The following is a 14,056-nucleotide window of genomic DNA, read 5'->3' on the forward strand; positions in this document are numbered from 1 at the left end:
GTTGCTTGCTGAGGTGTGGCAAGGTAGGCAGCGACATGGCGGAGCGAGGCGTACGAGTCGCAGCCGTCCTCGGGGGACATGACGGCCCATCACCACCCGGGCCACCCAAACGGCATGGGAGCCAGCCGACCGAGTAGGCAACGCGGCGGAGCAATGCAGTGTCGCAGGGCTACTCGCCACCTACTGTTGTGTTGCCTACTTTGCTGCCACTTTCAGGCAGTGAAACTGAAAACCAAACGCGGTATAGCCGAGTGTTGTGCTCGGTACCCTTGGGCGCTGCATGTACTCAATCAGCCATCATTCTCCTCAGTTACAAGTCTCTATGACTTGTGTTGGCCTCTTTACATACGTATATACTTCCTGCACCAAATATCTCCTAAATATCACACGGAAAGCATGAGCAGGGGGAAAGAAATGAATAGCAAGCAACCCTGCTGTCTGTTTGTCTCTCTGTCTGTTAGTCACCGCAACTGCTGATTATGATGCATACATAGTGCACTGGCAAAGTCTTAGTCAGTCCGCCGTTCTTGTTTCGTCAGGTTTGACATCTACAGTACTATACTACTAGTCTACTTGTATTACTACTTGCCACTGCAAAGTCTCCTGCCATCCCTCCATTATACTAATTTCTAAACTTCTGCAAAGTCACTGCTTTGCTCTGCCGCCGAGGGTAGATTTCCTCCTCGTTTTCAGATTTTGTTCATTCGGAGGAGAGAAAAGCCAGGAGAAATCAAGTGACAGGCCAATGTCAAACAGATCCAAACGAACAGCCACTGGTTACCAAGCTAATTAAGTAAGTACTCCAACTGCATCTGGAATTCTTTGCTTCACATGATTTTCACTGCATTTTGAATTTTTTTACTTAGGAGTAATCGCTAACGCACAATGAAACATTCTGTGCCAGATATTTTTCCCGACTGAACTGCACACTGTGTCAGTGGCTGCCTCCAACACTCAACGGTTCGTCCGCACCGTCGGCCCCGAACAGGAATGTACTACTGCGCCACTTTGTCCCTTCAGTCCATATAATATAGTGCATCTGCCTTTTTTGGGATTTAAATTTAATCAATGTGGCCGATTGTAGCGGGCGAAATAATTATACCATTAAAGACTTCTTTCGAATATAAACTCAATGGTATAATTTTTGCTCTTCAATGGTACAGTTTTTTCTACCCCGCGGTCGTTCACATTGGTTAAATTTATGATCAGATTTAAATATTGAAAAGCACAGACACACTATATTATGAAATGAAGTGAGTACTGCTAAACTAAGAGCATCTCCACCCGCGCCCTTAACAAGGCCCCCCAGGCGATTTTTCGGCCGTCGGCGTCGAAAAATTGGCCCAGTCGCGCCTCCGAAGGCCATTTTTTCACCGACTCGGGTCGAAATTGACGCCGGCGGACCCAGACTGAACCCGGCGCACTGGGGGCGCCGGCCGAAACGTTTTTGGTGCGAAAATCGAGGGGCCCTCCTTGGCAGCGACTCGGCTCTTCTCGTCGCTTCATCGTCTGATCGCCTCGGTTCCCTTAGCAAAATCAATGCCAAAGCTGCCGCGCCGGTCAGCCTCCTCCATTAATGCCTCACGGGCGGCGTAATGAAGACGGGACGCCGCGCGTCTCTCGCCCGCCACGCGTACACACGGCGGCCATGCATACGCGCGGCGCCTCCGCCTATATAAGCCGCCCCCAGCGCACCGGTGACGCACAGGCTCTCCACCGCCGGTGCCCTCGTTCCTCAACACCTCCCTTTCCTCCCTCTCTTCTCGCCGTTTCCAGTTCAACCATGCCCGAGCGTTTTCCAGGCGATGGCACGGCGGCGAACGGTTTCGGCAGCCGCCACCTTCACGAGGACGAAGCACGGCTCCTCTTTGAGGCCGAGTACCCGGTCCCGCCGGACATGCGGGTGCCCGAGGCGTGGAGGACCAGCGCCGGCGGGGTCCCGGTGCCACCGCCGCCCACCGGGGCGGCGCGGCGTGCGGAGATCGCGCGTATCCACTCCAATCTGCCGCAGGCGGTGAGGAAAGGTCTGCGCTACGTCCCCGACAGCCCGCTGTGGGAGCCCTACTTCCGTCGCCGCCACGCTGAGCAGCTCGAGGCCACCAACGACGTCGTGCCCTCCGGAAGGCTCAACTCCGAAGGTCGCCGCCGATGGTGGGGCGTGCCCGGCCGCATGCTGGAGGTCGTCCTCGAGTATATCGAGGGCGGCAACATGCCAAGGCTAGAGTACCCCACACCCCCGTCCTTCTCCCGCTGACGTGGAAGCTCGTGGACGCCGAGGCGCATGGATCTGGGGGCGTCCTCCTCCTCGTCCGGCCGCTCGTCCGGCTCTCCCTGCCTCCGCCACGTCAAGCCGGAGCCCCAGGACATGCCGGTCAGCCAGCGCACCCGCCGCTCCGTCCGCAACGCCGACTCCTCCCCCACCTCTGGCCGCCTCGTCTTCATCAGGCCGAAGGTGGAGCCCGGCCTTCCCGCGGAGTACGAGGCCATTGCCCGGCGTGGCTTCTCTGACAAGGCCGCCTAAAGTGGGCGCGGGACGACTACCTCCGCGATGAGATGGTCCGGCAGCGCCGAGCCCTGTAGGAGATAGCCGCCCGCAAACGTGGGCGCGAGGACGAGAACGGCGTGGTGGTCCTCGACAATGACGACAACGAGGACGCTCCCGGACCGTTCAACCCGCCGCGCCAACCAGGGAAGGGGTGCAGCTGGGACGGCGGCCGTGGAGGAGGCGAAGACGACGACGGCGGCGGCGACTACACGAAGTTCTACAGGCTCCTCGGCATGTAGAGCTTCAAGGGCGGCGAGGAACGGCGAGGGCGACGGCGGGCCTAGTAGCGCTTTTCTTCTTCTTTTGTAAAATATTTTAAATATGTATGAACTCGTCGAAGTTTGATTGAATTTGCGCCGTGTTTGTGCCGGATTTTAGTTTTTAAAAAATCATGGACGCCGCGACTGGGGAGCATCACGCCCCAACACACGATTTACGCCGGTGCGTCCTCAGGGGGTGATTTTTAGCGCCTCCTAGGAGGCGAAGGGCTGAGATGCTCTAAACAGTTCTTCTCGATCCGGACACCACAACAGTTTTGGTAAGAAGAAGAAAAACCAGGCAAATCCATAGTTCATCACTCAGGCCAAACAGATCGAATAAACACCAGCTAATTACTCCTACTTACCACTAGTGCCAAGCTAATTAATTAGGAGTAAGTAGAGTACATGCATGCGGCTTGGCCCACTCTATCGAGCTGTACTTGATGGTGACACTCGAGCACGTACATCCCTCCAACTGCATCTCAATCTGTTTGACTTCACCATCACAGCCCGATGACGTTCTTGGAGGTGGTGGCGCCGCCGTCAACGACGAGGTTGTGCCCGGAGATGTACCTCGACTCGTCGCTGGCCAGGAACAGCGCCGCCTCCGCGATGTCCCCGGCTCTCAGCGTCGGGCCCTTGAGCGTCGCCATGCCCCGCACCATCTCCTCCGCCTTCTCCACCTCCTCCGCGCTCACCGGCGCCGGCGAGCCCCCTTCTTCGTCCGCGCCATGGCGCCACGCGTTCACCAGCATTGGCGTGGCCACGCCGAAGGGGGACACGCAGTTCACCCGGATGCCGTGCTCCCCGAGCTCGCAGGCCGCGTTCTTGGTCAGCCCCACCAGCGCGTGCTTCGACGCCGTGTACGCGTGCGGGCCCATCCCGCCGAGCACGCCGGCCACGCTCGCCACCGACACGATGCTGCCGCCTCCGCCGCGGCTCTGCAGCATGGCCCGCGCCGCGTGCTTCATGCCGAGCGCCGCGCCCAGCGTGTTCACGCGCAGCACGCGGTCGAACTCAGTGGCGTCGAGGGACGCGATGCCGCCGCTCCTGGCGCCGTTGCCCGCCGGGGGCGCCTGCCGGCCCAGCACGCCGGCGTTGTTGCAGAGGACGTCCAGCCTCCCGTGCCGCGCCACGCAGCACCCGACGGCGCGCTCCACGTCAGCCTCCACCGACACGTCGCAGTTAGGGATGTAAATGGTACGGATAATTTCCGCTCCGAATCCGCATCCGCATCCGTTTTTGAGGATATGGTATGCAATTATGTGAATCCGCCGGATATGGATGCGGATACGGATTTCGATCAATCGGATATCCGACGGATATGGTAGCGGATTTGGTATCCCTAGTATCCGGCGGATGTGGATTATCCGCTATTTTTTGCGGATTATCCGAGGTAGGAAAACCGGATTATATCCGATAAAATAAGCCCAGACGAGACGGTCCATATAAGCCCATTAAAGTTAGTAATTGTTGATTTGCACTAACCCGATATACTCCTACCATAATGGCGTACACAATCACCGCTTGTAAAATTGGTAGCACAACGACAATAGCGCATACATACCCCTCTCTCCATTGCCAATTTGCCATCTTGCATTGTTGCTTCTCCCTGGCCGCCGGCTACATCTCTGATCTCTTCGATAGTCTGGTGGTTCAACGATGGTCAAAGATGCTCGTGGCCAATCAGTTGGTGCCAACAAAGGAGGTAAGTGATTTCGTAGATGCACACAGTCCTGCGCAAGTTAGAGCACCGATGATCTATGATCATGTCCGGCTGTCAATGGAGCCGTGAGCAGCCACACGCCCACACCACAGGCAAAAGGCACTCCAACGTCGTAACGCCTCAACGGTGTGGCTGATGCTTCTCACGGCCATGATCGGCAGCCCCGAAGCAACGATGGGAAACGTCCGCCGTCTTGATGGCGGTCTGCATGGATCTGACATGGGTTCTCGTCGACGCAGCTCGCCATTGGTAACACACCGATAGAACGTGACCAGTAGCACGTACGCACATACTGACATACTCCTCTAAACTCACCAGGTTGAAAGCAATGAATCCAGTAGCTAGCTCTAGAAATCAATCCGATTGCTTGCTTGCTTCGGCCTTGGGCTAGCTTCTTGCAGTTACACGTCTTGCTTAATCAATGTATCTATGGTCAGACCCTCACAATCTCTCTCGTCTTTCTCTACTTTCTGTAGACTCACACACATGCCGTGTTTCAGAAAGACGTATTCTTCAGATTTTCAGACAAAAACAGAATAGCTGAAAAACAGAGACAGACAGAAACAGTAGTATTTAGTTCCGGCCAACACTTGCCCTTTTCTTCTTCAATTTTCAGCTAGCCTTTTCTGTACAACAAATACTTAAACATTTATACAAGATCGACTTGGCAACACAACCTGATTTAAACACAACCGACGCACCCAGCTAGTTCAACTCAGCTACAGAGAAAAACATTCTGGCACGTAAGTTGGCTTCACTTGCAGCCTTGCAGGCAAACTGCAGCATGCCACTTCACTTCGGCACCCACGTATACTATTCAGTTCAGATCACCGTTCGGAGCAAAAGCAGTGTTGCTCGTGGCCATGATCGACATCCACCATACATGACATTGGGCAAGTTTGTAGTAGTCGAGTAGGCTTTATGTTAATAGACTACAAAACACTGAATTTATGATGTTTAATGTCTTACTTGCCGATCCTTCTAAGATACTAATTACTTTGATAAGTAAAAAGTGACTGATTACTTTTGTATTGTTATTTTTTTATAGATCGTCTGAAAAAGATATTGGGGAAAAGATCAACATCTGCAAGAACAAGTGCAGTTGAGAGTATGGTTGTATCACCCCCAGCTGAAAGTCGAGATGAAGAGCCACGGAATATTGGCAGTGGCAATGAAGTTGAAAATGAAGTGGTTGATCTGGAGGGCGATAATCAGGATGCCAGAGTAGATGAGCCTGTAGGGAAGAAACAAAAGAAGACCACATCAGAATGTTGGGACCATTTTGATAAGTTTTTCAAGATGGTGGTGGTAGATGGCAAGAAAGTTAAGGAAGCATGGGCTAAATGCAAGTACTGCACTTATGATGCAAGGAGAAATAGCAGGAATGGGACATCAGTCTTCTTGAACCATATTAAGATGCATAGTGTGAAGTCAGGCCAACAGTTGCTCAAAGTAGAGAAGAAGGAACATGGTTCTGTTGCTGTTGAGGCTTATAAGTATGATCAAGAGTCTTCCTTGAGAAAGCTCTACTTGGCAATAATCATGCATGAATATCCCTTCAATATTGTTGAGCATGAATACTTCCGTGACTTCATCAAATCCTTGCGCCCTTCATTTCCTCTGAAGAATCGTAACACTGTTAAAAATGAAATAGTGGCTATGTTTCAAACAGAGAAGGATAAATTGTATGAGTATTTCAAAACAATTAACTGTCATTTTAGCACCACAATGGACATGTGGACATCAAATCAGAATAAAGGGTACATGTGTGTCACTGTGCATTGGATTGATGATGAATGGATTATTCAGAAAAGGATCATCAAATTTATGCATGTAGAAGGGCGCCATACTGGTCTTAACATGTCTGGAGAATTTCTTGCTTGCATTTTGCGATGGTTTATTGAGAAAAAAATGTTTTCTCTTACTTTGGACAATGCATCTTCAAATGAAGTTTGTGTTAAACATGTCATTAGTAAACTGAAAGAGTACTCCCCTCTAGTATGTGATGGTGAATTCTTTCATGTGAGATGTGCAAATCATGTTCTTAATTTGGTTGCTAGAGATGGTCTTGATCAGATTTCAAATGCAGTTTGGGGTGTTAAGGCATTTGTTTTGGCAGTAAAATCATCGCCTCAGTTGGAGGAGGAATTCTATAAGTGTGCATCTGAGTGTGGGTTGCCCACAGAAAAAGGTCTACGGTTGGATGTCCAAACAAGGTGGAATTCCACATACCACATGTTGAGTGATGCCCTATATTATAAGAAGGCCTTTGATAGGTTGCATGAGATTGACAAAAAGAAGTTTGACAAGTTTGCTCCAACAGCTGATGATTGGGACAAGGCTCTTACCCTCTGTAGATGCTTGAAGAAGTTTGATGATCTCACTACTCTACTATCAGGTAATCAATATCCAACATCAAACTTATTCTATAAAGGCTTCTGTGAGATCAAGGCTTTAATTTCTGGTTGGCGTAAAAGTAGTGATACTACTATTAAAAAGATGGCAGTTTCTATGCAAACTAAATTTGATAAGTACTGGAGGAAGTCGAATCTTGCTCTTGCGGTTGCCTTCTTTCTTGACCCTAGATACAAGAGAAGTGGAATTGAACATTACATGAGAAAGGTTCATGGGGAACTACTGTATCGTGGTAAAGTAGAAGAGTTGGTTATTGCTGTGAAGCAGATGTACCAAGCATATGCTTCTAAATATTCACAGAGCACTGATGGACCTACCTATACTACCACTTCCCAAGAAGGCAATACTGATCTTATGGTAGAAGATGAAGATGATTATTTTTTGTCTCAGCAGGGCACTCATGGGTCTAATGAAGGTGACACTGACTTGGATAAGTACATGGCAGAAGCTACAGTAAGGCTTTCAAAGGTTGCTTTTGAGAACTTTGACATCTTATCATGGTGGAAAACACATCAAGATGTATATCCTGTGTTAGCAATGCTTGCTCGTGATGTTTTGGCCATACAAGTGTCCACCGTTGCCTCGGAAGCAGCTTTCAGTGCCGGTGGTCGTGTTATTGATCCATTCCGCAGTCGTCTTGACCCCCATGTGGTGGAAGCATTAATATGTACAAAAGACTGGGTTGCTGCATCTAGGAAAAATGACAATAAAAGAGGGGATAGACTTGGTTCTATTGTGAACGACTTGGAGGTTGTGGAAACCCTTGTTGCTAATATGAGTCTGGAGGAAAAGCTTGACGAAAAGGTAAGGCTCTGCCCTCTCTACCACTCTTACTCATTTTGCAAGAGACTTGCCTTCATGATGATTAATGCCCTATACTATACATGATCTAATGCTAATATATTTCCGGGACTTTGTAGCAACAAGAAGAAGCTGGCAGTGATGATGACAATTTTGATTATACCATGAGTACTTCAACTTTAGGGGAGAGGCTAGCTATGCAAGTATGTCTGATTACCTCTTGAACATTACTGCTATTTTATTTCTGTAAAATAATAACAATATTTTCCTTAACTTGCATGCTGCTGATACATAGGATAATCAAGGAACCGATATTGAATAAGAGGCTGATCACCTGCATCCGGAGCAAGAAGTTTAGGTATGTAGTTATAACGACAATTCTTTGATGTATATTAGTATATATTACCAGTCTGTATCCTCTTTGGACATATGGATTAATTTTACTAATATATGCCTTTTATATGTGTGCTGCTACGTGATAGTTACGAATCACATGCCGATCAGATTAGAGATACATTTATATATGCATCTGTACCCATGATTGGATATGTATGTTGCTAGTTACCGGTCAGATGTCAATATAATTTAATTAGTCATGTATGTATAGTACGTGCATCCATGCATACAATATCTGATGCTTGATGTTTCTCTTCTCTATATATACACATACGCTATGAAGTTTCAAATTAATCATGTGGATATATACACATCAGAGTTGATGCATGTGTGTTCGAACTACTTAATTGTCCACAACCAAGTATAAATAATTTCTCTGATTGTCAAGTGTAGCATCTAATGATCTAATATCTCTTATCATTCTCACAGGGTGATGCCAGTGGATTGGAAGAACACCATGTCGAAGAGAAATCAAGGATGATTACCGGCTTCTACTTGATCGAATACTTGCCTTTCATAATAAATAAAAACTTCGATTGAATTAAGTTTTTCTTAAGTACGACCTTCGTCTTGGGCTCTATGTGTAATGCTATCAGCATTTTATCGGTACTGCATATTGTTGCTATACTGGTGATTTATAACTTTAGAACGCCACTCTCTAGTGTTACGCGCTTGGATGAAAACATGTTTTCATATTGTTGCTTAGTAGAAATAAATCATGTCTTTGCACGTATCATCCGATAATTTTTATCCGTTTCCTGTCCGAATTTACTCCGCCTCCGCTCCGTATCTGTAGTCCGACATAATCCGCATTCGAATCCGCATCCGGTCATTATCCGCTCCGCTCCGAATCCGGCCAAAAAATATGGTAAAGGATATGGTAAAAGCATTATCCGATCCGATCCGATCCGTTTACATCCCTAGTCGCAGTGCACATAGCTGCAGCAGGCGCCGCCCAGCGCGGCCACCAGCGCCTCCCCGGCCGCGCCGTCGATGTCGGCGATCACCACCCGCGCGCCTTGACGAACGAACGCGCGCACAATCGCTTCGCCGATCCCGCGGGCCCCGCCGGTGACGATGGCCACCTTCCCCTCCAGCCTCCTGTGCTGCTGCTGCTGCACCAGCACGGCGGAAGCGGCGACGGCATTGTTGGTGACGGTGCCGAGAGCGACGGTGTCGGCTATGGGGGCCTTCTCGGCGGGCACGAAGTCGAGAGCGGTCATGGCGAACAAGGGCGGTGCGGGCGATGATGTGTGGGACTTTCAGTTGCAGGTATGGATGGATGGACGGGAGTGGGACGAGATCGAGCCGCACGTACGTCGTTATATAGGGGCCGGAGCGGCGGATCGGAGCCACGCGGAGGCCGGTGGGGATGGCATTTGGCACCGTCTTGGTCCTCACGGGCCGCGTGTGCAGTGCACACACACGTAGCGGCTGTATCAATCCGTGTTAATCTGGTGGTGGTACTAATTCTTTTCTGTAATTCATTGCCGTTTGACCCTCATCTGATGTGTGCGTTCATGGCGACGGCCGGAGCGTGTGGTCAGACCAACGTCACTGCTGCCCGCTACAGCTAGCAGCAGCAGTGCCATCTGCATGTACAAATATTATATCTGAGGTTGGTCAAATGATGGCCGTTCACACCCGTGCGATCATCAGGTCAAGAGTCACCTTTTTGTGCTCCAAGTCGTGATCAAAGTATGAGAGTAATCATGGTTTACAGAGCCGCGTCTAATTTTAATCGTCTTGTTAGTATAGTCTTGCACAGCATACTGGACCCGTGGGCGTGGCGTTCCAGCAGGTTGGATTCTCCCTTCGTCCGAAAATACTTATCATCAAAATGGATGAAAAAAAATGTATCAAAAAAATACCATTTTAGCAAGATCCAGCATAAGAATATACGGAGTAAATCTTGTTGGTAAAATTATAAGTAGTTGCATCTAGTGAAGGATGCAGAGGAAGAGAAGCTGAAACAGCGAAGATATAGCTGCAGCCGGTTGACTGCAATAAGAAACTGCAGGCATGCAGCACGACCTTGTTTCTTTTTATCATTTGGCGTCTGTGATTTGAGCTAATCATGCCCACTTATATTTGATAGCACATGATCGCATTGATTGGTAGCCTGATGCATCACATTGCTACTGCATTAAGCTATGCTAGCTGCACCCTTTCTGCTTGCCTGCACATTTTGGTCTCACTCATTCACCCGGGATATCTCTGCCCTCTGCTAGGCATATGATCTGCTGCAATCACATGTAGCTCTCCTGATGTGCACTATCGTTTTCCAGGCAACCGTGTAGGGAACCCCAACGACGGTGGTTAATCTGCCATCATCTCGACCAAATCGCGACGTTCGATCCATCGCCTCCGGCTCGACGAAAGTAAACCGAATCTTTTTCGACGTTTTATTACTGTCGGTTACTTTGTCACGCCTACGTATCTGACGATCAGTGAGATTTTTATCGTTAAGAGATAGCGTAAGCTGTGGCTGATCAGTTGGTGGCGCTGCGCGTTCCAAAAGTTCACCACGGCTCTCGCTGCACTGCCTGACAGTTCTACCTCTAGCCATCGATTTGACAGAAGATTCTGAAGAGCCAGGCTAACCGCTAACCTAACTAATTAACCACTTGCCTCCCCGCAAATAAAACCAAAGTTAACCACTCACTTGCTTGCTTGCTTGTTAGCTACTGTAGGTGATTAAAATTGATGGCGATGGGACCTCGAGTCAGAGAGGAACAGGGTCGAAGAGATCGACGGCTCTGCCCATGCATCTCATGTGATGGGCTACGTACGTACCGATCGGATGCGATTGTCAATGTCACAGATGAAAGATAGCATCATCGCATCAACTTCGCGAATAGTTGTAATACTATACTATAAAATTCCGTTTTGTACTTACTGGGTTGCTGCTGAGCTAGTACCGTTTTGTCTTCAAAAGGAGAAAGGGGGATTCCCACTTATGACCAACCAGAACGTCTGCCGGGTATGGGTATCCATCAGTGTGGTGTCCTCCTCAATCAGGACGCTTACCCGGTATAAGGCCGTCGCAGCCACATGCCATCAATTCATCTTCATAGCTGTATTGCTGCATGAATCTTGCCCGGTCTAGCTGCCGCCGACGCCATCACGACGCCAGACAGCGTCGACCTCCTGCGCGAGTCCATCATCGCACATCAGACGCCTAATCTCCAGAGCGCCATGCCATCGAGATCCGACACCATCAATGTGTGTGATGAAGCACCGCTCCTCCTTTTGTCACATCCAGGCATCACTTGCTCCAAAACGATGCCTCCATGAGGGAAAGCGCTACTAAGAATGCCATCATAGTCCGATCCGGGAGACCCAGATCTAGGGTTTCCCCCGGAGCATCCCGAGCCTCATGACGCCAACTGCAACAATGATGTCTCGACAAGGAAACTACATCAAAGACGCCGCCATCGTCCGCCATGACCATAGTCGGCACGATTTTCATCGGCAGTTGCGCCACCGGGCGTACGCCGCTGGCCTCGCTGGTTCCTTCGACCATAGCAAACTCCAAACATGCCCTGAAGAGGGACTACGGCGCAAAAGCACCGCCATCGCTCGATCCCACGGAGATCTAGGATTTCCCTCGGAGTTGTCCGGGTTGTCAAGGACCAGACAAAGATGGAATCCCGCAGATTCATCCTGCAGCCGACGTGTCGCACTCGCCATCGCGCCGACCGTGACCCGGAGACCAAGCTCACGCCTAAGCCCAGATCCGGCCGCGCCGTCGCCGTTCTGGTCACGCCGCCGTCGTCCCAGACGACCGTGGCGCCCCAGATCTTGAAACAGCCTGCCATGGGGAATGAGATCGCCGGACTCCGTGACGTCCGGCCGTGACGTCCGGCCGCACGCCACACTCCGGTCCGGGGGCGCCGGCCCGCGCCAGCCCCTCACGAGCGGGAGGGCACCTAGTCCCCACCGCCGCCGGCGACGGCAAGGCTTTGCCTGGCCGCACCCTCGGGCAGCGGCGAGGGAGGAGGAGGACGAGAGGGGGAGTCGGGGGCGACGGGATCTGGGGTCCTCCCAGCTGCCACACGGGGGCGATTCGGGGGGACGAGGACGGATGCTTATGCTGATGCAATTCACAAAACATTTTCAACTGCCGGACATGGCTTTTCAGCTCATCCATATGTACATATGGAGAAAACAGCAAATGGGGGTAAAATCCGCAACAAAATGGCAAAAGGGGTGATATGTGGCAATATGTTTCTGAAAGTTGTCACGATCTCTTAACTACAATTACCTAAAAAAAGATCTCTTAACTAAAATATGGAACATACATAGTCGTAAGACAACCACTGTGTATTTGTAATGCAAAAACAACTGTGCATTTTTAATGCAAAACAGGTTGGCCCATGACGAGAATGATATCGACTCTACTACTCAATATCCCCATTAACTAACCCGATTAGCATCTAATACCGCATTAAGCTGTCCCAGTTTCGGTAGCACACGAACTAAACTAAGGCCACGACATCTAATTATGAAGTGAGTATGGATCTTGGTGTATCTGCGTGCTCCTCCAAAATAAAGGGAGAGTGCATCCATGCAGCCATTCTTTAGCTGCTGCTTGCGCCATCAGATCCATTTCTGTGGCCCTGTTGTACAACACTAAAAGCTAAGCTGGGATCTTCAATAATCCTTACAATTGTGTCAGATTTGGGCCAACAATCAGAGATGCGCGTGGCCAAAAAGAATTGCATCTTTGTTGAGCACATCACATCCTTGGTTAAGCTGTACTACTAGCTTAGCTAGCATGCTACTGTCATGCACGACGACGAAGGAACTTAATTTACGTGGATCGAATAATGCTAATTTTCTCACCACGAGGGAAGCTTCCCTGCATTTCAACAGCCGTGCATATGGTTGCCGTTGCCTACGTCCGGAAATCGATCCCATATCTACCAAAAGTTTAAGACTATATCTGGGCGGCATACGCGTACGTAGGGTGGTTAGCCGCAGAAGAAACAGAGGGTCAAATCAAATTTAAGCAGAAGAAACAGCGAGTCAAAATTAAGCTGTCTGTTTCTTGTTGATGTGGTACGTACGTACTTGATTAATCAGCAACTTTTGGGCTGCGCTGCATGCTGAATTGTTTAAGGGTGACCTGTGCACGGTCAACCTTCCTGGCTTAATTTGGGAGTTACTTCTGGTTAGCCTTTTTGACAAAGTCAACCTGGCTAGTTGGTTGGCCGGAGGTCAAAATCACGTCAGCTTAATTTCAGATCGGAACGAGTTGACCCTATGTACCGCGAGGATCAGATTAAATCACGTCGGTGATATTACGTGACATGATTCGTATCCAATTTCCCGCTGCTATAGAAGAATCAAGATGACACACACAAGCTTGCTAGGACTTTCTATGATTCTAATTCTGTAATTTATTGGGAGGGTGATCGTCCATAGATTATCCTAGCTGAACTTGTTTGTGATGTACTCCATCCGTCCCAAAATTCTTGTCTTAGATTCGTCTAGATAAAGATGTATCTAATATTAAAACATGACTTGATATATCCGTATTTAGACAAATTTAAGACAAAAAATTTGGGACGAAGGGAGTAATAATTATTTGATTTGAATAAAGTGTGCCACAAGTTCAAAAAAAAAAGATGACGCCCCCATCATTCTGGAATCAGGCCAAGAACTGGTGGTCCGCTCGCAGAGCAGATCAAGGCGATCGGATTGACGTGTGTTTTCTTGTGTAAAGTAAGGGCACATGAGCCTGGCATTATGTATTAACTGGTACCTGTGCCTGTCAGCAACAGGGAATTTAATTTGGGGATCGCGTATGCATGCTCTCCAGGAACAATGATCTGCTGCTGATCTTCTTGTCAATCATGCATGGGAAGAGCTGCATGCTAGGTGATCTACATGGAGTGGCAGGTGCAG

General features: G+C 49.4%; 1 protein-coding gene across 1 annotated transcript; it reads right to left on the bottom strand.

The window, feature by feature from the left end:
• Nucleotides 1-3,097: 3,097 nt before the first annotated feature.
• Nucleotides 3,098-9,439, bottom strand: LOC123187378 (sex determination protein tasselseed-2-like). Its single transcript, XM_044599229.1, has 2 exons — nucleotides 9,074-9,439; nucleotides 3,098-3,990 (listed from the first exon to the last, which is right to left on the bottom strand). The coding sequence occupies exons 1-2, from the start codon at nucleotides 9,364-9,366 to the stop codon at nucleotides 3,309-3,311; spliced, it is 975 nt and encodes a 324-aa protein (XP_044455164.1). The 5' UTR covers nucleotides 9,367-9,439; the 3' UTR covers nucleotides 3,098-3,308.
• Between the last annotated feature and the right edge of the window lie 4,617 nt (nucleotides 9,440-14,056).

The sequence above is a fragment of the Triticum aestivum genome, chromosome 2A (genome assembly GCF_018294505.1).
Source record: "Triticum aestivum cultivar Chinese Spring chromosome 2A, IWGSC CS RefSeq v2.1, whole genome shotgun sequence".
Classification (NCBI taxonomy): Eukaryota; Viridiplantae; Streptophyta; class Magnoliopsida; order Poales; family Poaceae; genus Triticum; species Triticum aestivum.

Coding starts and splice junctions, on each gene's coding strand:
- LOC123187378 (XM_044599229.1), bottom strand. CDS start 9,366: ATGACCGCTCTCGACTTCGTGCCCGCCGAGAAGGCCCCCATAGCCGAC. Junction 3,991..9,073: donor GCCTGCTGCAGCTATGTGCA/CTGCGACTAGGG, acceptor TTACATCCCTAA/CTGCGACGTGTCGGTGGAGG.